General features: G+C 38.7%; 2 protein-coding genes across 4 annotated transcripts in view; both read left to right on the top strand.

Moving 5' to 3' along the window:
• Positions 1–6,388, top strand: part of LATS1 (large tumor suppressor kinase 1) — a 39,161-nt gene extending 32,773 nt beyond the window's left edge. The window contains exons 6-8 of the mRNA XM_027551808.1: positions 159–341; positions 536–642; positions 2,228–6,388. Of these exons, the coding sequence (XP_027407609.1) occupies positions 159–341; positions 536–642; positions 2,228–2,737 (800 nt within the window). The 3' untranslated portion in view covers positions 2,738–6,388. The remainder of the gene's footprint in view (positions 1–158; positions 342–535; positions 643–2,227) is intronic.
• A 7,144-nt stretch (positions 6,389–13,532) lies between these two features.
• Positions 13,533–25,014, top strand: part of KATNA1 (katanin catalytic subunit A1) — a 34,453-nt gene continuing 22,971 nt past the window's right edge. Inside the window, exons 1-3 of one of the 3 annotated variants that reach the window (XM_027551803.1) lie at positions 13,533–13,823; positions 21,689–21,863; positions 23,835–23,992. In XM_027551803.1, coding sequence (XP_027407604.1) covers positions 21,702–21,863; positions 23,835–23,992 — 320 coding nt within the window. In that variant the 5' untranslated portion in view covers positions 13,533–13,823; positions 21,689–21,701. Of the gene's footprint in view, positions 13,824–20,668; positions 20,773–21,688; positions 21,864–23,834; positions 23,993–25,014 lie in introns of those variants that run through there. The other 2 variants (XM_027551804.1, XM_027551805.1) reach the window with 2 other exon arrangements.

Here is a 25,014-nt window from a genome sequence, read left to right as displayed (position 1 = left end):
GATGGTGAAGCCTGGTGGGCTGCCGTCTATGGGGTCGCACAGAGTCGGACACGACTGAAGCGACTTAGCATAGCATAGCATAGCATAGGATGTCTAAAGATTAAACAGATAGGTTTACTCTTGTTTTTATTTATTTATGTATGTATTTTACTATACAGGTGACCATCCACGGCAGGATAGCATGGATTTCAGTAATGAATGGGGTGACCCCTCTAACTGTCGATGTGGTGATAGACTGAAACCACTGGAGCGGAGAGCTGCACGCCAGCACCAGCGGTGTCTCGCACATTCTTTGGTTGGGACTCCTAATTATATTGCGCCTGAAGTCTTGTTACGAACAGGTAGACGTTTGTCTTACAAAGAATCTCAGTATGCCTGTAGACCAGGAGAATATGGCTAATGGTTCAGGTTTACAATAAAAGTATTAATTCTATAGTATAAATTGGTGATTTAATATTAATTTTGATTTTATTCATTCTGAGCAGTTTTTTCTAAAGTGCTTATGAATAACCATAAATTTGGTGTCTAATTTTAGGCTATACACAGTTGTGTGATTGGTGGAGTGTTGGTGTCATTCTTTTTGAAATGTTGGTAGGACAGCCGCCTTTCTTGGCACAGACACCATTTGAAACACAAGTGAAGGTAAGGTGTAGAATCTGTACCAAAATAATCATTATGAAGCCCCAATACCATACACCTTTATCAGTCCTTTATTTAGAGCATCTTAATTTACAATTAAAGAATGAGCTTGTAAGGATATAGGAACCTACTGAAATTCCACGTGTGCTCTCCCCTGTGTGACTTTAACACCCCCATATCCTTCCTCATGCACACACTACAGTCATGGCTCTTCCTCTTACAAGTTTTTAGTACCTTTTGAAGATGTATTCCAATTTATTCTTTCTACTGACTGCTGGCTTTGTTTCCTTTCATGTACATTCTGACCCCAAACTACTAACAAATGTCTATATCTCCCTAGCACTTAAATGAAAAGCTGCTCACAATTTTGATCACAAATTATCCCATTTAAGAAGCCTTTTAGTAGCCTTGTCTATAAAGTCCAAGTCTTTCGTTTGTTCATACCATTCCCTCTGTATGGAATACCCTTCTTTCTCTCCCATGTTTCACAACTTTCCCTCTTTTCTGTTTCACTCCTGGGCATTTTTAATCATTCTTTGAGCGTATCTTGACATATACTATCTTTTCTATGACACTGTCCTCAAGTTATAACTTCTGTCTGTCACTTCATTTAATACATTATATTTAAAACTTCCTTCAGAATTTCTTTTGTTACAGGTTTACTGGTAATACATTCTCTCAGGTTTGTGTCAGATTTGTCTGAAAGTATCTTTATTTTGCCTTCATTTTAATACATATGTATATATGAAATAAATGCATAGGTAGAAATACAAATATGTTTGTGTAGGTGCTGTGTGTGAAAGATTGGATGCTTTCTCCCTAAAGATGAAGAACAAGGCAAGGATGTCTGGTCTGAGTCTTATTCAGCATAGTTCTGGATGTCTTAGCCAGTGTAATACAGCAGTGAAAGAAAAAGCATAAAGGTTAGAAAAAAAAAAAAAACTTGCTTTATTCACAGGTGGCATAATTTTCTATATTGAAAATCTCAGGCAATCTGTGAAAAACTCCATAGAACTAATAAGTGACTTTAATACGGTTGTAGGGTATGAGAGTAATATGTAAAAATCAATTGAATAGTTGAGCCAATTCTAAAATTCATTTTGGTGGACAAAGAAACTGATAACAAAAACAAGTTTTTAAAAGGACAGAGTTTGAGGAATCAACTACTTGATTTTAAGACTTAAGAGGAAGTTACACTAATCCAGATAGTATGATATTGGCAAGAGGAAAGAATCACTGAACTTAAAGAAAAATCGATAGAAATTACGCAGTCTCAACAGCAGAGAGAAAAAAGAATTTGAAAGTACAATAACTTCAGGGACTTCCCTGGCAGTCCAGTGGTTAAGACTGTACTCTCAATGCAGGAGGCATGGGTTTGATCCCTGGTCAGGGACCTAAAATCCCACAAGCTGTGTGGTGTGGCCAAAAAACAAACCAAAAAAATAAAGGTAAGGAATGTGAAATACCATGCAATTTATGTAAAAACACACAAACACAAATAGTCCAATAAGACTTCTTCATATAAAACTTAGAGGAAATTTGTTTTTCTTACCTCTTTCCTTCTAATTTTTAAAAATCTTCTTTAAAGGTTATCAACTGGCAAACATCTCTTCACATCCCACCGCAAGCTAAACTGAGTCCTGAAGCCTCTGATCTTATTATTAAACTCTGCCGAGGACCAGAAGATCGCTTAGGCAAGAATGGTGCTGACGAAATAAAAGCTCATCCATTTTTTAAAACAATTGATTTTTCCAGTGACTTGAGACAGCAATCTGCTTCATACATTCCTAAAATCACACACCCAACAGATACATCAAATTTTGATCCTGTTGATCCTGACAAGTTACGGAGTGATGATAATGAGGAAGAAAATGTAAATGACACTCTCAACGGATGGTATAAAAATGGAAAGCACCCTGAACATGCTTTCTATGAATTTACCTTTCGGAGGTTTTTTGATGACAATGGCTACCCTTATAATTATCCAAAACCTATTGAATATGAATATATTAATTCACAAGGCTCAGAGCAGCAGTCAGATGAAGATGATCAGCACACAGGCTCAGAGATGAAAAATCGTGATCTAGTGTATGTTTGACACACTAGGAAATAATTGTAATGAGGATTTGCAAAAAGGCCTGAAACGCAGGGTTTTTTGAAGCTCTGAGAGTAAAATTATGCAAATGTGACAGAGCTATGTATGTGTGCTCTGTGTACAATATTTTATGTTCCTAAATTATGGAAATCCTTTTAAATATTAATTTATTCCAGCCTTTTAAATCAGTAATTTAGAAAAAAATTTGTTATAAAGAAAGTAAATTATGAGCTGAATATTATAGTCAGTTCTTGGTACTTAAAGTACTTAAAATAAAAAATAGTGCTTTGTTTAAAAGGAGAAGCCTGTTTTCTATGTGTACATAATGCTAAATAATTTTAAAAAACAAGAATTTTTGAAAAATTTTTGAAAGACAGTTTTAGTTTTATCTTGCTTTAACCAAATATGAAATATACCCCACATTTACAGAGCTGTTTTTTTTTTCTTTCCCCATAACTTTATTCTTAGAAAAAATAAGCTCTAGAAATGAAGGCATCATGGTGGTGAGTGTTCCTAGGCTAACGATAATCTGTATAATTCACATTTGATAAATAAGAAATACAAAGTTGAATATGAATACAAAATATGAAATACAAAAATGAAATATAGTATGCTCATCCAAATGAAAAATAGTGCAGCTTATCTTTTTTTCCCCTCTGTAGAGTATTTAATTTTTTAATATATCTCAAAAATTAATGACTTTGAAAGAAGCAAATCACTACATTTTTCTTTCCATACTGGTATTTTTAATGCTGCTTTCAGTTTTTAAAGGGAATAAAGCTGCCATAAATTAAAAGTTTCAGTACTAAAAGCTAAGATCTTTCACATTTTGACTCTGAAATTAAAAAATAATTCCACATGTTAAGCAGAGAGATTATTTTCAACTTCATATAAAACTTTGATTAGAACTTACTTGTGGGTACCTTTGGATTATGTCATCAATAATATTGTAGATTTCCTCTTTCAAAACAGTGCTGCATACATGGACTGTTACTGGCAAAGGAAAGTCTGGCTATTTGGCAGCATTTTACCTATGGTCAGATTAATTGGTGAAAAAATTATTATTATGTAACTCCTAATTAAGATGGCCATTAGTAATTAGGAAAAATACATAGTGGTCTTTTAGAAAATTCAAAACCTCATAACTTATTTAAAGTTAAATAATATGTCCTTCAGCATTACTATTATATATAATATTTAGGTTTTAAGGACAACTTGTTGTTTCATACCAGAATACATTTAGCTTAGCTTGTAGGAAGGGGGAAGGGGCTCTAATTCTAACATTAGTAAAATTTGTATTTTATTTGCTTTTCTTAAGCTCCACTGGTAGGGAATTGTTTTATCACAACTTAAGAGGCATAATTTTAGTGATTTTCAAACTTATTCATATAAAAGCTAATGGAATCATATATGTAAGTAAAATTAAAGGCAAAAAAAAAAGGCAAAGCCTGTTCGAGCTGAATTGGGGAGGGCAAAGATTAATTAGCTCACACTTAAAACATTTTCATAGGTGGCCTTCTCAGAGCACTGCATAACCCACTATGTAATGGTGGGTCTTTGGCAGTTATTGGTCGTTTTGAGAATCTGATGAAAATTGTGGGCTCTGTTCCCAGAAAAATGCACGTCAACAGATACGCCTAAGATGTCACATTGCAGTTGGACGTATTGAAACCTGTCACAAACTCTTGGTTATGGACCTCTGTCCTATAAGAACACTGATACATTAAATTAAGAACTTTGCTTTAAATTTACTGATGAGTGCTCAGATTAGCACATCTTGTATAAACTGATAATTTCTGATGAGAAAGGTCTGTACCATGTGATAAGATATCCTTGTGAATGCCTCTTTCTGGGATAGCGCTCCACTTTAAACATACCCTTTCAAGGGCACTAACATACATGTTTGACTTGTTACAGTCTTAATACAGAAATATTTTGAAGGACCTCTACTCAGAATTGTGAGAAAATGCACTGTGTAAGACAGCAGTCTTCACTTCATGGAGCATTTGATTAGTCCTGTGAAATTCTATGCAAAACATATTAATTCAAGAACTTTTGTTGTTACCCCCATTGCTCTTCAGGCTTTCTCAGATTTATTGAAATTTCCATTTAGTTTTTATTTCTGGACTATGGTGCAATACAGTAGAGAACCAACTTTGTTGCAGTTACATTGTAGAAAAACTAAGGTGCTGTCTTCCCCCTCTCCCCACAAGATCTGTGTTGCCTTTACTTCTCAAATGTAAGACACTACAAATATTGTATCCTTTTAAATTTCCTCTGACAATATAAACTTTTTGTATTTAAATGAAGCAGTGTACAAGCCTTTAGTATCTGCATTTTTTAACAGTTTGGATATACTGTCATATTCCCAAACTATTAAACTACATTAAGCTGACTTATTCCCAAACTATATTCCAGTAGGAATCTGGTGCTTCCTGCCAAAAAGATGAGACCAATGTCAAAAATCTATATGCTCTCAGTTGAAATAGAGTGAAAACACTGATCAATCATGTTTTCTTTTTAAAATAATTTTGCCAGTCATTAAAAAAAAAAAAAAACTTGCTGTCTTTCTTATACTTTCCCCTTTTATGCATATCAATAGTATTTATGAAATGTGTTCTGTAAGTATGTAATTGTAGATACAGTTATGTATTGTCCAGTGATGTCCTAAGGCAGGCCCTGTTGCTATATCTTTTCTACCTTATTTGTAATAGAAACTATAGAATGTATGACTAAGAAGTCACTTTGAAATTGACTTTTTAAAAAAGTTATTACCTTCTGCTGTTGCGAAGTGCAAAACTGTGAGTGGAAATGATTTATTCTGACTTAATAATATGTTGAAATTAGAGAATACAGTGGGAGGATTTTTAGATATTGCTGCTGCTGTTACCTAAGGTACTTTAGACATTTTTCTTTAATAAACAAAAATAAACAAAAATCCCTTTGGTATTTAAAGTAAAACATTTAGCCTGTTTGTTTTAATCTAAAACAAAAAGTAATTTTGGTCAATATAATGGTATATTTGTAAAGCGCCTTAATAGATCCCTTGTGAAGGCACTATATACCACAGTTTACTTTTATATTGTATTATGTATATAAGTATTTTGTATTAAAATTGAATCAGTACAACACTACAGTTTTATAAAGTAATGCTTTGTTAGGAAAAGGAATTACAGCTTTGCAATATAACTGAATTGTTTTGCATACTTATGAATGTAGTAGAAATGAATAATCAGCCTGTGTTTTTAATGAATCTATTTGTATTTTCCCAATCATTTTCTCTAGTGTAACATTTGCTGGGATCATAATAAAAAAAAAAAAAAGCAAAATTCAAATCTTTAAATTATGTGTGGAAAGCTTTTAGGGTAAGTTGATTTTATTAATTCAAAAATTTAATCTTTTTATTCTCAGAAAATTTATGGTCAAAAATCTGATACTTTGGAATTAAAAAAAAAAAAAAATATATATATATATGTAGCTAATGATAATTCCTACTTAGATTAAGGCAAACTGAATAGAGTTAGTGTAAACCAGTAAAATGTTTTCATTTTGTCCAATATAAGTACAATAAATAGTTCATGTTAAAGGCTTCCTTTAGGTCAGTACAGGTTTAAAAAATTAATAATTTTCAACTATTAAACTCTGCGTCTAGTATCATTTGAGTCCAGTTTATGATTTTTAAAATGTGAAGTTATTGGCTAATCTCTTTTCCTTTATTTACAGTCTTTTACTTTATCACATGAACTGCCTACCAAATATATATGTTGTTGTTATACCTTAAATCCATTTTATGTAGATGAACAAGCATTTAGGGGTTTCCCCCCCCTTTTTCAAGTATTACCATCATTCTTAGGTCTCCTTTTATCCTCTTGTCTGCACACACTTTATATTTGGTCTATATGAGACTGTTGTGTAACTGATACAAACTGCATTATGCTTATGATTCCTTTTACTACTACTATTTTAAAAAATTTCCTATTAATTATTTGTCCTTTTAGTTACCTAGCATATTTTTGGTGGGTGAGAGGTGATAGGGACTCCATGCAACCAACCCATTTTCCCTTTTAATTCTGTTAATTCTTGTATACAGTGTGTTTGCCTTCATATGTCATCACCATCGTCATCCAAGAGCTATCTGCCAGGCTGGCTGTGGTTTCAGCAGACCTCCATCACAGTTGAATTTCTCTTTGCCCAAGCTTATTTCCCCTGACTCCCACACCATCTTCTTGCTGACAGCTGAATGGGAGACATGCACTGCTGGTCTTGGAGCGTCTCCCGCTGAGGTGGGGGCAGCTTCAGCCACAGACACTGGTGGCAGCCCTTCTTGGGAGCTCCTACCACATGAACCATGGAGCTGGCTGGTGCCATTGTGGAACCCTCCTTCTAGCTAGTTCATTAGCTTTGTCATTTTAATACATTTTGGATCCATGTTTGTCATGCTTAAATTGTGACCATACCTTGTTATGCCAAACGCAAATACACAGACAGTATATCCGCTTACATGTATGAAGGCTAAAGGGAGGATATCAAATTTATGTTTGAAACACAGGCAGTTATTGTTCTCCCAAATAGCCAGTCTTCTCCCTTCTGTAAAGTCACCCAGAGATCCTGGAATCTTGGTGGATTCAGAATCTGGGTGGGGCTTTGAGTTGCATTCCCTGGAAAAGGGTTAAATTTGTTCTGTTGAGGAAAGGGGGATTCTTGAGCGTACCTAGCTTCCAGAGGGGCTGACACAGGCTGCTCTTGTTCTCCAGCTTCCATTCTAAGTTCTCCTTTTACTAACACAGCCCCCGCCCCGACCCCTGTTCATGTTTCAACTGTGCCACCAGTGCACGTGTTTCTCATGTTGCCTTGTAATTAGTCGTGCCATGAGACTAAGGTTTTGACCAATGGGATATGAGCAGAAGTGATATATGCAATTCTACTTCATACCCTTGAAATTAATATTGCTAGCCTGCTGCTCACTCCTTCCTGTTGCTGAACTCATACCCTAACTAAATATAATGTACACTTCATGTTAGTGTATAATCTGATTTCCAAAATAATTTAAGCAGGCCATTTTATACTTTTGACTATTTCCCGTGTAATGACTCATGAAATTCAGTTATTTAACTAGTACATTTTCTGATTCATCATCTTCACCCCTCGTTTGGTTAAACTCATTTGGTTGAGACCCCCATCAACTCGCCTGAATTATTGTAAGAACTTTCTAACTGGAGTCTTTAACTTCATTCAGGTCCTTCAAGTTTATTATCCAACTATCAACCAAATGACATACTTGAAAGATCGTTCTAGATTCTGGTAGTATGACCAAGTAAGCTCCTGATGGATTGACTATTACACAACTACAAACTTGGGGGCAAAATAAAAATCTACCTAAAGATACTGAAGTGGAACAAAGAATAGGCAGATTCTGGGTGGAAGGCATCCTATCTAACAACTAAACTAATTTGAGATGCTGCCCAGCAGAATCAAACCAAGTTAACTGCCTGGCTCTTGTTGTTCAGTCGCTAAGTCATGTCCGACTCCTTGCAACCCCAGGCAGCATGTCAGGCTTCCCTGTCTTTCACTATCTCACGGAGTTTGCTCAGATTCATGTCCATTGAGCTGGTGATGCTATCTAACCATCTCATCCTCTGCCGCCCTCTTTTGCCTTCAATCTGTCCCAGCATCAAGGTCTTTTCCAATGAGTTGGCTCTTCACATCAGGTGGCTTCCCACTATATAAGCTTTTATATAATTTGAATTTGAACCATGTGAATGCATTGCCTATCCAAATATAAATACATAAAGTGGAAATAAAAAATAAAATCTTGGGGATTTCCTGGTGACTCAGTGGTAAAGAATCTGCCTGCCAATGCAGGAGACATGGGTTCAGTTCCTGATCCAGGAAGATCCCACATGCCAGGGATCAACTGAACCCATGCACCGCAACTACTGAGCCTGTGCTCTAGAGTCTTCAAGCTGCAACTGCTGAAGGCCATATACCCTGGAGCCCATGCTCTGCAATAAGAGAAGCCACCACGATGGGAAGCCTGTACACTACAACTAGAGAGCAGCCCCCGCTTGCTGCAGCTAGAGCAAAGCCTGCACAGCAACAAAGACCCTGCACAGTCAAAAATAATACTAAAAAAATAAAATCTTTAAGTCCAAGTGGAGGAACTGGGCTTAGACTAAGCAAGATACACTTTCAATGAGACAAGCCAAACGAAAGAGCTGTGGAAGTGTGAAGTAGAGACGTTTGTATGGTTGGTCAAAGTATTAAGATTAGGTTATGTGGCATAAGAAACCCAAAACAAAGACTGTTTAGACACACAGTATCTGGTTCGATTCCAGGAAGATCCCCTGGAATAGGAAATGAATGCCTACAGTATTCTCGCCTTCTAAATTCCATGGACAGAGGGGCCTGGCAGGCTACAGTCCAGGGGGTCACAAAGACTCAAACACGACTGAGCGTGCACACACACACACACACATAAAATCCAAAACAACAATTGCTTAGACTGACTAGAGTTGGCAGTCGACACTTGGTATAGCAGCTCCACAGCGTCAGTCCATACTTCATCTGTACAGTTCTGCTATCTTCACATGAAGTGAAGTTGCTCAGTCATGTCCGACTCTTTGCGACCCCATGGACACCAAGCTCCTCCGTCCATAGGATTTTCTAGGCAAGAGTACTGGAGTGGGTTGCCATTTCCTTCTCCAGGGCATCTTCCTGACCCAGGGATCAAACCCAGGTCTCCCGCATTGTAGACGGACGCTTTACCATCTGACCCAGCAGGGAAATCCTATAAGCCTATATAAGCCACCTTCACATGGCTTATATCCTAAAGGTCATGTATGGTCAGAGTTGATGTTCTAACCTGAAAAGGGGATGGTGTGACTGGAAGGGGGGTTTTCAGGGCCTTCCCCTGTAAGGTACCTTCCTAAAAGTTCTATACGACACTTCTGCTGGCCAGAAGTTAGATCCACGGCCACACCTAGCTACATGAGAGTCTTGGAAAATGTAGTCCTTTTTCCAAGAAGCCCAACTTAATCAAGGAAGACTATTAGGAAAATGAGGACTTGGTGGGCAGATCTCTGTCTCAGTGAGCAAGTTGAGGGAATTTCAATCTGATAGCTCCTATTTTCTCTAACAAACATGGATATCACTTTGCCAACAAAAGTCCATATAGTCAAAGCTATGATTTTTCCAGTAGTCACATACAGATGTGAAAGCTGGACCATGAAGGCTGAGCGCCAAAGAATTGATGTTTTCGAATTGTGTGCTGGAGAAGACTCTTGAGACTCCTTTGAACTTCTAGGAGACCAAGCCAGTCAATCCTAAGGGAAATTAATCCTGAATATTCATTAGAAGGACTGTTACTGAAGTTGAAGCTCCAATACTTTGGCCATGTGATGCAAAGAGCCAACTCACTAGAAAAGACCCTGATGCTGGGAAAGATTGAGGGCAACAGCAGAAGGGGACGACAGAGGATGAGATGGTAGAATAGCATCACTGACTCAATGGATATGAGTTTGAACAAACTCTGGGAGATAGTGAAGGACAGAGTTGACTGGTGTGCTGCATGCAGTCCATGGGGTCACAAAGAGTCAGACAGGACTTATCAACTGAACACAATTTTCTCTGAAGGTGGAGATAAAGTGACTGGCTGAAAGGGCAGAAAGGGGTATGTGGCTGGCTTGAGGACAGTGGTGCAAGTCTGAAATAACTAATGTGAAGAGTAAGAGAGAGAACTGAAGGGGGACATGCAGAAAAATATGTGTCAGGTGGGGAGATATGTAATTGTGCATCAGTCTTCAAGGTGGTGTGATTTTTTTTTTTTTTTCCTATGGCATTCAGCAATCTGGGAGCAGCCAGTCTGTGATGGAAGGTATTATTTAGGAAGGAAGAAGCTATTATTTAGGAAAAATACTACTTAGGAAGAATGGAAGCTATTATTTAGGAAGAACATTCTTATCACTATCCTCGGTGAGACAGCACTGAGGATCTATCTCAGTTTGTTCCTGCAAATACTGTGACATAATCTATTCATAAAAATTCAGCAGATTCTTTGTGTGTGTGTGTGTGTGTGTGGCTACACTGTGTGGCTTGTGGGATCTCACTTCCCGTACCAGGGACTGAATCCAGAATCCTAACCACTAGGCTACCAAGGAACTCTTTTTTATGGGGGGGGGGGGTGGAGATTCTTAATCATGGTTATACTTTTCTAGTCTTATACATATTCTGTACCTTAAGAGATGGCTCAGATTTGTGAAGGAGGAGAGCCAGATGCAATAGACCAGATGAGTGAAACTAGTCCTGAAAGTCCTTTAGATTTCTCTGATAAAATGTAAAAAGTGTCTCCAAATTCTTTTTTTTTTTTTTTTAACAACAGTGTATTTATCCTGCAAGTATCTAAGTAATGCCTACCATAAGCCAGACATTGCCCTAGCCAAATGGAGGAAGTATGTAACTTTACATCATTTACCTACTGGGGCAAAGTGAAAGTCACTCAGTAGTGTCCGACTATTTATAACCCCATGGACTATACAATTCATGGAATTCTCTAGGCCAGAATACTGGAGTGAGTACCCTATCCCTTCTCCAGGGGATCTTCCCAACCCATTAATTGAACCAGGATCTCCTGTATTGCAGGCAGATTCTTAACCAGCTGAGCTATCAGGGAAGCCCAAAAGAGGGCAAAGAGACAGCAAATACATAATGTTGAGAAGTAGTCTTCATGTTGTTCCCTTCTGTGTAATTCTCTCTCCCCTCCAAATCTTTCACCTCATGGTTATCAAATTAATCTTCCTATTCCTTTATAAATTATGCATTCATTTGAACTTTAAATGGTTCCTTGACACCTTCTGAATAAAATTTCAACTCTTTACTAGCACTTAACCCTTTTTACCTAATTTTTGTTAACTTTCCTGTATGTATCTTATGATCCTACCAAATCAATTCACCATACACCAGGAAAAAACTCATCTCTAGTTTCTCTGAGTCCCAGTTTGGATACGATCATTTTAGAGGGATGGAGATTGTAGAAACCACACTGTAAAAGAAGAAATGACTACTGTAGTAGTCATGAAGGCGGTACACAAATATGTTTCTCACTGTCCCATCATTTTGAAGTCAGCCTTGGCCACATGACTTGCTGTGGCCAGTGAAATGTGGGCAGAGGTGGCACGTCTCGTACCCAGGCAGAAGTTAGACAAATTATCTCGTTTTCTGTTTTCAACTGTTCAATGTCCCCAGTGCCTGCCTCCACTCTACATGAACAAATAGAGGAAATGAAAAGAAAGAAATTCCTGGTGTTTGAAACCTCTTCAATGTAGAGGTTACTACAGAATACTTTAAATGACTAAAACAACAACAGAATACCCTAGTCTCCCTAGATTAGTACAACCAGTAAGAAACAGTAGTGTAAGCCACTATTTTGATGTGTTTTTTAAATTAACTTCATTGAGGTATAAATTATGTACAGTAAAATGTATCGATTTTATGTGTACTGTTCAATGAGTTTTAATGAACATACACACCTCCTTAACCACTATACTAATTGAGATATAGAACATTTCCATCACCTGAAAAACACTTCCTCATGCCTTCTGGTAGTCTAATATTTTCCCTCATTTCTCCCAGCCCCCAATCCAACCTCTTTCTGTTAATGCCGGCTAGTTTTGCCTGTTCTTGAATTTCATATAAATGAAATCATGTAATATGTATTCATTTTGTGCCCTCTGAGAAGTTTTTAAACTATAAATTGCCTGTATAATTCAACATACCTTTTCACTCGGAAAAAATGAAGTTTAATTCAGTCTAACTAAGGTAATTAATCTGTACCTCATTGAATTATTTTTTCATTTCAAAAAGATACACTGTATTTTCTCATACTAATTATACTTTAACATTACAATAGAGTTTACATGCATCATAGCAAAACTATTCTTTTCTACTTAGTTGAGAATTTTACAAGACTTTAAGCTCCATGAAACATCCTATTTTGTTGACCATGTATATACTCAATGCCTACAGTGCCGCCTGGCACGTAAATACTCGATTAATAAACATCTGTGGGCTGAACGGATGTATTTCCCTTGAATTGCCTTTATATAAGTCTGTGTTAAATTAGGGGATTTAAAATCAGTATGTTAAGTATTTTTAAAAGCAGCGATGCTTTAAAATCAGAATTTTAATTACCAAGCTCTTCTAGAGGAAACCGCGTCTTAAGTGCGTCTGTTTCACCTTAGGTGAAGAAACAGCCTGGAGATTAAGGCTGGAGGAAGCCTGTCCACAAGTACTAACTGTCCATTACGTGTATTTCTATACATCGTGGAACATCATAACTGTATTTGTAGTTTGGTTGCATTAAAACATTGACCAAAAAAAGAAAATAAAATTTCACCAGCATTGTGTCCGAATATCTTTGATCACTCATTCTCTATTTTACAGTATTCATGTCATATCGCTAGAAGCGCCGCAGCCAAATTCTTAGTGTTTGGTTCTAAAACTGGATTTGTCATAAACGAATTGTATGACCCTTGACATTCACCAGTAAAATAGAAACTCTAATCTCCTAACCTCTGAGCAGCGTGATGAAAATCAAGTGGGAGGAAAAGTGAGCAAAGAACTTCAGAAAACATCGAGGAACTGGAAGCGGTAGTACTTATTTGACTGATTACCACCCCTCAGCCTGACCTGTCCGCAGGGGAGGCGGCTGCCCGGGACTGCGCAGGCGCCCCCGTAGGCCCCGCCCACACAGTCGGTCCCGCCCACCTTCTTCGGCCCCGCCCAGCCGGCGCCCTGCGCGCGCACGCCGCCTGGCGTCCTCGCTCCCGGGGCGTCGCCCCGCGTGCGCTGGAGTCACCGAGGCCACCCTTGGCACCGGAAGTGACCCTGGCGGGTCTGCCTTCAAAGTCTGGGCTACTGGAAGCAGCATCTGGGGCTCGTGACGGTTGGACCAGGCAGTGCTGGGTCCGTGAGCAGAGAGCAGGGTGGTTGGGGTGGACAGGGGAGGGCCCTCCTTCTTCGCTGCTCGGAACCCCGCTCGGCTCCCCCCCTCCGCCCGGCCGTGGGCGGTTTCCCGAGAGCCTCTGCTTCGCAGGTGAGTGTCGCGGGGATCCCGGACCCCGGTGATCAGGGCTTTGGAGGGACTCGGGAGCCTGTGATGCGATCCCGCTGCGCATTCTGCTTGTGAGCCTGCCGTTGCCTGCGCCGAGATTCTAGGTCCTCGCTGTTGTCGCTGACACCTGTGGCTTGGGTGGCGGTCCTCCTACCTGAGGAATCCTGTCTGGCCGGAGACTTTTGGGGGCCCCTGCCGATCCCATTCTAGGCCTGTGTCGTTAGAGACGTCTCCGGTCGATGAACCTGTTTTTATTTCTTCGCTTTTTTGACACATTCCCCGCCCGAAACCCTCTCCCCTGTGGGGGGGGAAAAAAGCAAAAGCCTTGACTTTGGGGATTACGTTTTGTTAGGTAGCTGTGATATTGTTAAGGATGTTGTTTCGTACTTATTTTGGAGCTGGGCATCCTACAGGAGGCTAACGACTCTGTTTGTTTCAAGTTGGTACCTTTTAGAAAAAAGTATCCCTCGAAACTTTGTTTCATATTGTATATTACGTGGTGATAAAGTTAGAGATGGACGTGGATCCTTAATGCCTTGTGGGGGATAGACTCAAGCCCTCATTTACTCAAAAATAATTTTCTCTTTTAAGTACCAAGTGCCATTTTTATATCAGTTACTAACTTATGATAACACACTGCTGCACCTCTCTCTTTTGCAAGCACTCATGTATGTCTTCCTCTTTGAAATCAGAGCCTTAGGTACTGCTGAGGACATTCTTAATATTTAGAATATCTTTGCCACATAGTCACAATGCTAGAACGCCAAGGTATCAAGAAGGGTTCTTGTGATGTTCATACAGGCCAAAATATCTCAGTGTGCAGTCCTGTTTTCTTTTCTAAAGGAGATGGTTTTTGTAATCAGTGAGTTCTTACACAAAGAAACAGTGGCAAACTCTTTGTATTAACACTTGTATTAATACAAGTATTAACTTGTGACTTGTTTCATGCCTTAAAAAAAAAATAAAGAAGTAGTGCCAATCAGCGTGTTTTTTTAATTCATGTTTTCCTTTACTTATTTTTCTTTCAATGACAGTCAACTTTCCAACATGCTTAGACTATGAAAAGCTATATAAAGGTCCTTTATGGCATTATTCAAGTTGCTTTTACATTTTAAAGATTCAGTGCTAGGTCCATAGTCTACAATGGATTCTGCATCTTATTTTGAAACTGGTATCACAGTTCTGACAAATACTAAGGATAAATTTTGGTTTATAACAATGGTTTGGGCTTGTTTGCTTTTTAGCTGCTTGACTGGTTTAAAAGATAGTGTGTCAAATCAGTATGGTCAATATTGATAACATGCTAAATAGGTTCTGCCTGTGGTGTTTATTGATATGGCTTGAATATGGCTTTTAAGTTACATTTTGTTATATTCACTGATTTGTTTTGTTCGAGGTAAACTGAAAGTTTACCAAATACATATATATGTTTTTGTTTCCTTGACCAGGTCTCTCTTGATGCTTTTTTTGTAGTGATAACTTTCTTGTGCTTCTTGAGTATTTATCATATGATGATTATAAAGGTATGAAGGTATGCCATGCTATAATTGGTCATTGGTCACTATTTATTGTGCTTATTTGTAATCATCAGTGACTGATTGTAAATTAGCATTATGGTTGCTTTCATATTCCAGAGATGAACATTCTGAAAATTGCTTCACAGTGTATTGTCACTGCTGAAGTTACACACACTCAGCTTACTGAAATGCATGAGGGAAAATGCATAATTGAGCCTCATCTGTTTTTAATTTAGGACATTAGTTTTGCAGATAAATATTTTTTAACATTGATACTGATTTTTTAGCCTGTGCTTAATAATGTTCTGCGCTTGTTTCCTCCTACTTAGCAAAGAAAAAAACACTGAGGATAAATAAAATGATATCCCACTAAACTTCAAGGATTTCAAGGTCTGTCTTATTTTTGTATTCAGTGCAATTCCTTGTACCTCAGTATGTGTTCCGTAACATTTCTTGAATGAATGACCTTTGCACATTACAGTAAAAACTGTAGTGAGAGTGGAACCCTGTCTAAGATTCCTTTAAAAATTAAGTGGGCATGGTATCCTGTTTAGGTGTGAAATTGGGAAGGTCCGGTATTTGTTCTGGGCAGAGAACAGAAATCTTGGAACTCAGATATTTGGATCTGTAACCTTTTTCAGTCTCTTTGAATGCTTCTTTCCCTAATCCTGGAGGAGTAAAGATACTTTGTCTCTTTATAGAGATACTACGGAGAAGGAAATGGCAACCCACTGCAGTATTCTGAGAATTCTGTGGACAGAGGAGCCCGGTGGGCTGCTGTCCATGGGGTCGCACAGAGTTGAACACGACTGAAGCAGCTTAGCAGCAGCAATACTACACAGCATCGCATCAAGTTTGCTAGAAATTTTGTTGTAATACTGAGTTTTTAGTGTTTGAAATAATTTGACTCTGTTGTTCAGTTGCTAAGTTGTGTCTGACTCTTTGTGACTCCATGGACTACAGCATGTCAGGCTTCCCTTTCCTTCACTATCTCCCAGAGTTTGCTCAGACTCATGTCTGTTAAGTCGATGATGCCATCCAATCATCTAATCCTCTGTCGACCCTTCTCCTCAGTTGAGTTCAGTTCAGTCTCTCAGTCGTGTCTGACTCTTTGCAACCTCATGGACTGCTGCATGCCAGGCTTTCCTGTCCATCACCAACTCCGGGATCCTACCCAAACTCATGTCCATTGCATCGGTGATGCCATCCAGCCATCTCATCCTCTGTCGTCCCCTTCTCCCACCTTCACTCTTTCCCAGCATCAGGGTCTTTTCCAGTGAGTCGGTTTTTCACATCAGGTGGCCAAAGTATTGGAGTTTCAGCTTCAGCATCTCTCCTTCCAATTGATTTCCTTTAGGATTAACTGGTTTGATCTCTGTGCTGTCCTAGAGACTCTCAAGAGTCTTCTCCAACACCACAGTTCAAAAGCCTCAATTCTTCAGAACTTAGCCTTCTTTATGATCCAAAACTCACATTCATACAGAAAGACTGGAAAAACCATAGCTTTGACTATGCAGACTACGGCAAACTAATGACTTTGCTTTTTAATATGCTGTCTAGGTTTGTCATGGCTTTTCTTCTAAGGAGCAAGTGCCTTTTAATTTCGTGGCTTCAGTCACAGTTTGCAGTGATATTGGAGCCCAAGAAAAAATATGTCCTGTTTCTACTTTTCCCATCTATTTGCCGTGAAGTGAATGGGACCAGATGCCATGATCTCAGTTTTCTGAATGTTGAATTAAAGCCAGCTTTTTCACTCTCCTCTTTCACCCTCATCAGGAGGCTCTGTTACGTGAATTAAAAATTCATGTTGCATCTTACTTAGGTTAAATGAATGAATTTCGTCATAAACTAAAATAAATACTCAGGACATTTAAGGAAAAGGGTGGTTCTTACAGGATCATATAAAGGAAAAACTTACATTTTTTATCCAGGTAAAGTACGCATAACCTATACTTATGGTTATTTTTCTTTTTAATAATCGCTCTTTAAAAACCAGCAGTGTGTTTTTGGACAGTCTCATTTTTATAATTTTACGATTTCATTTTCTATTAATTGAATCAATAGGTAGCATTTTCAGTTCATTGTGGTTAAAATTTGGTCTGAAGGCTTTTCTTCATATATATTCATTTCTTCAAGTATTGCCAGATACTGTGTCAGGTAGACCCAAATTCTGTCTTCCTGAAGTGTAATTTTGGCAGTGATAAGGATATATTGTTGTTTATTGGCTAAGTCATATTCGACTCTTTGTGACCCCATGGACTGTAGCCCGCCAGGCTCCTCTGTCCATGGGATTTCCCAGGCAAGAATGCTGGCGTGGGTTGCCATTTCCTCCTCCAGGGGATCTTTTTGACCCAGGGATCAAACTTGCATCTCCTGCATTGACAGGTGGATAGGATTCTTTACCACTGAGCCACCAGGGCTTCCCAGGTGGCTCAGTGGTAAGGAATCGGCCTGCCAGTGTGGGGTCGGACATGACTGAGAATGCAGGCACTGGCTAAGGGTATATATTTGGAAATTGAAGATTCCTGTAAACTTACAATGTTGACATTCATTTGAGAAGAGTGTCTTAGAGATGCTAAAAGAATTGGAAAATTTATTTTTTGTCTGACATTTAGATTTTGAGTGGTATTTTAATACATTTTCAGTAAACCCATCATTTCTTTGATAACCAAGAATTTTTAGGTCATTTTTAATGTGGCCTTGGGTTGACTTGACATTTGTTTGTTAGGAAATGCCCATTCATTAACTCCTTAGGAATTTTATCTGAGTAGAAAGAAGTATCCATAACACAGAACCTTCAAAGAAGGCCTGGAGTGACTTCTGTGAGTATTGGGACAGTGAACCCTGGCCCTCAGAAAAACAAAAGGGCAATAATTTAGATTTTTTTTTTTTAAGTGGGGGTGGAGTGGGGTGGGGAGGATGAAAGAGCCAGAGTCTGTTTGCTGTCTGTGCTTATCCAGATCAAGGATGTTCTGCCAGCAGGACGTCTTCTGACAGCTTCTAACAGGCCCCAGCTGTGCTCTTCTAACATTGTTGCCCAGACTGGGTGTCGCTCTAGGGCATATGTAGCTTCAGAGCCAAGCAGTGCCACAGCTGCGGTAGGGATGGGTTGAGGATCAGGGAATGTGAGAGAGCTGAGGCTAAGAAACTGGACAAAGGTAAGACATCTCAGTAGTGAGACAGAACCTGGCAGCACTCATTCATTCAGAGATTTCCCGAGTGGCTGCTGTGTGCGAGGCCGCGTGGTGCTGGGGATATATCTATAAAATAACAGAGAGCCATGTCCCTGACCCAGAGCTTTTATTCAGGTGGAAATTATCTGTGTCATGACTCCAGAAAGTCATGGGATTTGTTTGTTGTTTTTTTTTTCCTTTTCTTCTGGACCGCAGATGATCAGTCTTGAATTACTTATAGAGTCAGTTCATAGCTGTATTGCTTCATAACAAATTACCCAAAAACTAAATGGCTTAAAGCAGTAAGCATTTATTATCTCACAGTTTCTTTGGTTAGGCTCTGGGCATAACTTAGTTGGGTGCTTCTGATTCAGAGTCTTTCACAGGCTGTAGTCAAGGTACCAGTCAAGGCTGCAGTTATCTCAAGGGTCGGTTTAGGGAAGATCCACTTCCCCGCTCCCTCACGGCATCGTTGGCAGGATTCGGTGTCTCTGGACCATTGGACTGAGGGCCTCAGTTCCTCTGTTGCCCTTGGGCTTCCGTCAGATCTTTGCCTCATGAGGCTATGCATGGTCAACTCGAAGCAGGTTAGCTTCCTTTGGAGTGATCCAGCCAGAGAGCAGAAGATGGTGAGCAAGGCAGATGTCACAGTGTAATCTCAGAAATGACACTTCGTTATTTTTGTGTATTCTGTTTGTTACAGGCTCAGGTTCAGGGGGAGATGATTACACAGGGGTATGGACACCTGGAGGCAGAGGTCGTTGAGAGCCGTCTTACAGGCTGTCTGTGATTAGTGAGAGGCATAAGGCACTTCTTTTGTTGTAGTTATTTAACCCTAACCCTACCCTTCATCCTCTTTATCCACTCATATTTCCCTATCTTACCCTCCATAGACACTGTAATATATTTATTTTCTTGGATGTGTATGTGTCCTTTGAAAAAGTGTTTTATATACCACATATAAACATAGCATATTTTTAAGTCTATAAAATGGTATTGGGGATTTAGACCTTGTTCTGTGTCTAAGTTGTTTTGTTTTGTTTTTTTCACCCAAACCTGTATTTTTTGTTTGTTTTTCGGCCGAGCAGCTTGTGGGATCCTAGTTCCCTGACTAGGAACTGACTCCCCAGGCCCTTGGCAGTAAGTGTCAAGTCCTAACCACTGGAGTGCCAGGAAATTCCCTTAACCCTGTATTTTGATAATATATCCATGTTACTATTTGTACATTTTCTTCATTGCTTCTGTCTGCTACATAGTATTTGTTAGTGCATGCAACATACTTCCTTATCTTTTCCCTAGCAGGAAATAGATTACCTCCAACTACTGGATATCTCAAACAGTTTTGTCATTAACATCCGAAAACAAGTTCGTTGGTGGGTCTCTGTGAAACTTCGCCTGGAATATTTATTGAAAAGTAGGGTGGCAGCATCATAGGACAGCTGCGTACATAATTTTTCTTAAGTACTACCTGATCGCTCTCCAAAATGATTGTAGGAGTTTATGCCCACAAATTGTATATGAGGGGATGTCTTTTTCCCCAAATTCTTGCCAGTACTAATTTTTTTTTTTAATCTAGTAAATGTAAAAGAGGTCTCTCACACTTTATTTGCATTCTTCTATTACTGGTATCTGTACGTGTTAACCATTTGGGTTTCCCCTTCATAAATTGCCGTTTATGTGCTACTCTTTTTTGTATGAAGTTCTTTTGTCCGTTAGTGTGAGGAATTATAAGGTAGATTTTCTGATCTTAGGTTATCCTCGCATTCCTGGGATAAACCTTCTTGATCATGGAGTATATGTGTGTGTGTTGTGCACGTGCATGCGTGTCCTTGTTGATACATTGTTAATTAGCTAATGTTTTATTTAAAATTACCACATCATGGTCTTAAGTGAAATAGGCTCTGTATTGTTCTTAATTAGTTTTCAAAATTGAGGTGGTGGCTTCCTGGTGGCTCAGCTGGTAAAGAATCCACCTGCAATGCAGGAGACACAGGAGATGTGGGTTCGATCCCTAGGTCAAGAAGATCCTCTGGAGAAGTGAATGGCAACCCACTCCAGTATTCTTGCCTGGAGAATTCCATGAACAGAGGAGCCTGGCGGGCTACAGTCCATGGGGTCACAAAGAGTCGGTCACAACTGAGCGACTAACACTTTCACTTTCTACCTCATAAAAAGTTGACCAGTTTTCCCTTATTTTCTGGACCAATTTTTATGTCATTGAAGTTATCTACTGTCTGGAGGGTAAGTAAAAACCCACCTATGAAAACCCTGTATCCATATATCCACACGCTACTAAGTACAAAGACTATGCTTGGTTTTTGCATCTGGAAAGTTTCAGGGAAGGTGCAGTTAGCATTTACTGAAGACCTACTCTTTGCCAAGTAGTGTGCTGGCTACTTTAAATAGTCATTTATTCCTCATAGTGCAACTCTTGGAAGTATGGTTACTCAGGAAGTCCCTGGCAGTCCAGAGGTTAGGACTCCACATTTTCACCACTGAGAGCCTAGATTCAATCCCTGTTGGAGGAACTAAGATCCCACAAGTTGTGTGGTGTGGTTAAAAACAAAAAAGAAGTAGTAACAATCCCAATTTACAGATTTAAAAACTAAGGCTCAGAAAAGATAAAGGGCTTGACAAAGGTGGCAGGATTACAGTTCTACCAAGAGTCTTCTAACATCAAAACGTGTTTTCTCTGTTTCACGCTGCTTTCCAAAAACAGCACCTAACATTCTACATTTGTTCTGCAGATACTCCATAAGACTTGTATTTCATGCACTGAAGTTACCAACTCAGATCTTTTCCTGCTCTCAGAGATTCAAGGTGGACAAGTGCCTTGAGATGAAGGTCCCCAGTCACGTACCGGGGGACTTTAGAAGGGGGAGGGATATTCTGAACTGACAAGTTTGGAAGGTAGACATAATGGGAAAATTGGTACTGATCTGAGTGGGACTTTGACACATAGGTAGGGTTTGACTGTGGGAACTAAGAAATTTCTCTGAAGGAGTGGAGATTATCATAAGCAAATGTACAGAGATAGAAAATATAGTGTGTGTGAAAGCAAGCTTCTTCAGGGATCCTTGGAAAGCATGCTTTTAAAAAACTCTTTGTAGTACTTATTTTTAAAAGACTTAATATGAAATGTTTCTTTCTTTTTTAGCTTGTAGTTGAGCATGAGTCTTCTTATGATTAGTGAGAATGTGAAGTTGGCCCGTGAATATGCATTGCTGGGAAATTACGACTCTGCAATGGTCTATTATCAGGGAGTTCTTGACCAAATGAACAAGTATCTGTACTCAGTCAAAGATACATACCTCCAGCAGAAATGGCAACAGGTAAGATTCGTGACTGCTGTTTGTTTCAGTGGTTTAAAATACTCAGATTTAAATAGATAGTGCTTTGCAGCTATGCATAAAGACTGTATAATTTATTATATGGATTTGTATATAATGTTACTTAAAACAGTGTGTCATATTCACCATCATCAGTATGATAGGTTCTACTCAATTATTCTAATTTTTGGAATCTAATAGGAATGGTTTTGAAATTTTTTTCTAGATCACATTTTGACCTGGTAAAATTAGAATTGACTTTATTAAGCCATTGTTGAAACTGCAAATGACACCTGAATCTCACATGTACCATATTCCCTATAGAACATCATAAATCAGACCATACTTGAATCCCATGTGAGGAATTTTAGCCACTGAGGAGCAGTAGAAATTTATGTGCTTGCTAAGTTGCTTCAGTTATGTCTGACTCTTTGTGACCCCATGGACTGTAGCTCACCAGGCTTCTCTGTCCATGGAATTCTCCAGGCAGGAATACTGAAGTGGGTTGCCATGCCCTCCCCCAGGGGATCTTCCCGACCTAGGGATGGAACCCAAGTCTCCTGCGGCTCCTACATTGCAGGCGAATTCTTTATCACTGAGCCATGAAGGAAGAAATTTATAGGTAGAAACTATAGAACTTACACGTCCAGTTGGATGTGTCATTTATAATAAGGTTCAACAATGTCCCAGGAGAGAAATGTTATAGAAATTAATAGTCTTTTTGAGCTGATCTTCTAGATAGAATATTACCTTCAAGTTCTGCTAAACTGCCTTTTTAATAATATTCCATATTTGTCCTTAACTTAACAGAAAAATAGTCTACCTCTTTGAACTTAACCTCATTCCTTAAATCTGCCTCTTCATATTTTACGTTAGAAGGGGAAAATATTTTGTAAAGTGTCTTAAATTTGCCAGTGAAAGACTTTTAAGACCTTTTGTTCTTAGGCCAGCAACTTTTACTTAAGAAGTCTAAAGTTTTTTATGAGAATATTTAAATTGGAAATTCCCTAGCTGTCCAGTAGTTAATATTCCACATTTCCACTGTAGGGGACACAAGTTTAATCCCTGTTGTGGGAACCTGCAAGGTACGTGCTATGGCCAAAAATAAATATAAATAAAAGATTGAGTGTGTTTTTTAAAATCTTTATTGAATTTGTTACAACATTGCTTCCGTTTTATGTTTTGATTTTTTGGCCCCAAAGCGTGTAGGATCTTAACTCCCCAAATAGGGACTGAACCTGCATTCCTGCACCCCCTGCATTGGAAGGGGAAGTCTTAACCACTGGACCACTGGGGAAATGCCAAGATTAAATGTGTTTTTAAAAGAAAAAGCAGAGAGAAAGAAAGGATACTTAAATCATTTAGTTTTAAAACCAAACATTGCTAGCTTCATTTCTTTCACATGTGTATATATGTATATATATGTATGTATATATATATATGAAATATATATCATTTTAAAGTTGTCAAGGCAGCTTTTAAGAATATATATATAGGTTGTATGTAAATTGAGCCATTTGTCTTCTGAAGCTTTATTTTTCAACCTGTGGGATGCATTCCATTAGTGAATTGTGAAATTAGTCAATTCTGATGAGCGTTTTTAAAGTCAGTTAAGTAGCATAAGAACCATCAAAGCACAACTTGCAGAAGTAATATTTTTACCAGACTTTAAAGGTACAGCTAACTTTTAAATTTGTTGTGCACTTTGACTTACAATGCACGTCGTCACAAGTCAGTGACAATGGCCTAATTAGCCAGAACACTTCATTCATTGTATCAGAATTAATTTTGTAATTAAAAATAAAGAATTTATGAGCCATTATTAAAATTTCAACAAAACATTTTGGTATGGTTTCCTGGATACCTGATGTCAAAATGGAGGCTTCTAGCATTCTTAATAAATGGCCCAACTTAATTTGGCAGTGATTTATTAGTTATAGAAATGTAAAGAACCATATTCTCCTTTGAAATTAGGTTTGGCAGGAAATAAATGTGGAAGCGAAACACGTTAAGGATATCATGAAAACACTCGAGAGCTTTAAACTAGACAGCACTCCATTAAAAGCCGCACAACACGAGCTCCCAGCGTCTGAGGGAGAAGTCTGGTCCTTGCCCGTTCCTGCCGAACGAAGGTAAGTGGAGACCCTTTAAGAAACAAACTGACACAGAACGGATCCGCATTGGTCCTGTCCAGGAGGAGGACTGAGGGGCTGAGACGGGAATGGGCAAGGGTTTGTTTTTTTAAATACCGTTTGTAACTTAAATTGTGAATTGTGTGATTCTGTGACCCATTTCAGTAAATGAAATTTAGGTAGACATATTCTTTTGTGAACGAGCTCAAAGGAGTAGAGATCCACCTTATGGAAGGAACATGGGGATGGAGACTGAAATATCTGGGCTGTGAGTCTGTCTTTGCCACTCTCTGTAGCTTTGGAAAAGCGTATAACCATTCTAGACCTCAGATTTTGTTACGTAAAGTGAGGAAATTAGACTGAAACGGTAGTTCTCAAAAAGCTGTCACAGAACACTGCTGTTTATCAAGCTACACTGCTGCTAAAATTGAAAAGTGGGCTTTTTAGTTAACAGGAAAAAATGATAAAATGTTCTCAATTATAGGTTTTATTCTGACATTTTTATTTCCAGATTGCTATTACCTGGTGCCAGCAAATGAACAATTAGTGAAAGTTTCTATTTACTGAAATGCTCAAAAGAGCCAATTATGCTTAGTTCCACTGCATATTTTTTTTAACTGACAGGAGTGCAAGTGGATGTCATTTATCTGTTTTACTTACACAATAGATTTCCTAGTTTGTATTGTGTGTTTAAATATATTAGTGTATAATAGCGGAGAAGGCAATGGCAACCCACTCCAGTACTCTTGCCTGGAAAATCCCAGGGACAGGGGAGCCTGGTGGGTTGCAGTCCACGGAGTTGGACACGACTGAAGCGTCTTAGCAGCAGCAGCAGCAGTGTACAATAGCATTCTACAAAGAACAGTGACTTTCATTTTCTTTGCCCCTTAACCAGTTTGAGAGCCTTGCATTAAAACATTGCTCAGGTGCTTTTTAGATGTTTAACATTCTATCATTGCAACTGTTACTCCTTGACTACATTTTATGACAGGTGCTAGGTATTGAGTACTCATGTGGTTCTG

Source organism: Bos indicus x Bos taurus, chromosome 9, assembly GCF_003369695.1.
Source record: "Bos indicus x Bos taurus breed Angus x Brahman F1 hybrid chromosome 9, Bos_hybrid_MaternalHap_v2.0, whole genome shotgun sequence".
Lineage (NCBI taxonomy): Eukaryota > Metazoa > Chordata > Mammalia > Artiodactyla > Bovidae > Bos > Bos indicus x Bos taurus.
Note: the sequence above shows the minus strand (reverse complement) of the source record. Positions and strands in the feature narration are given on the sequence as shown.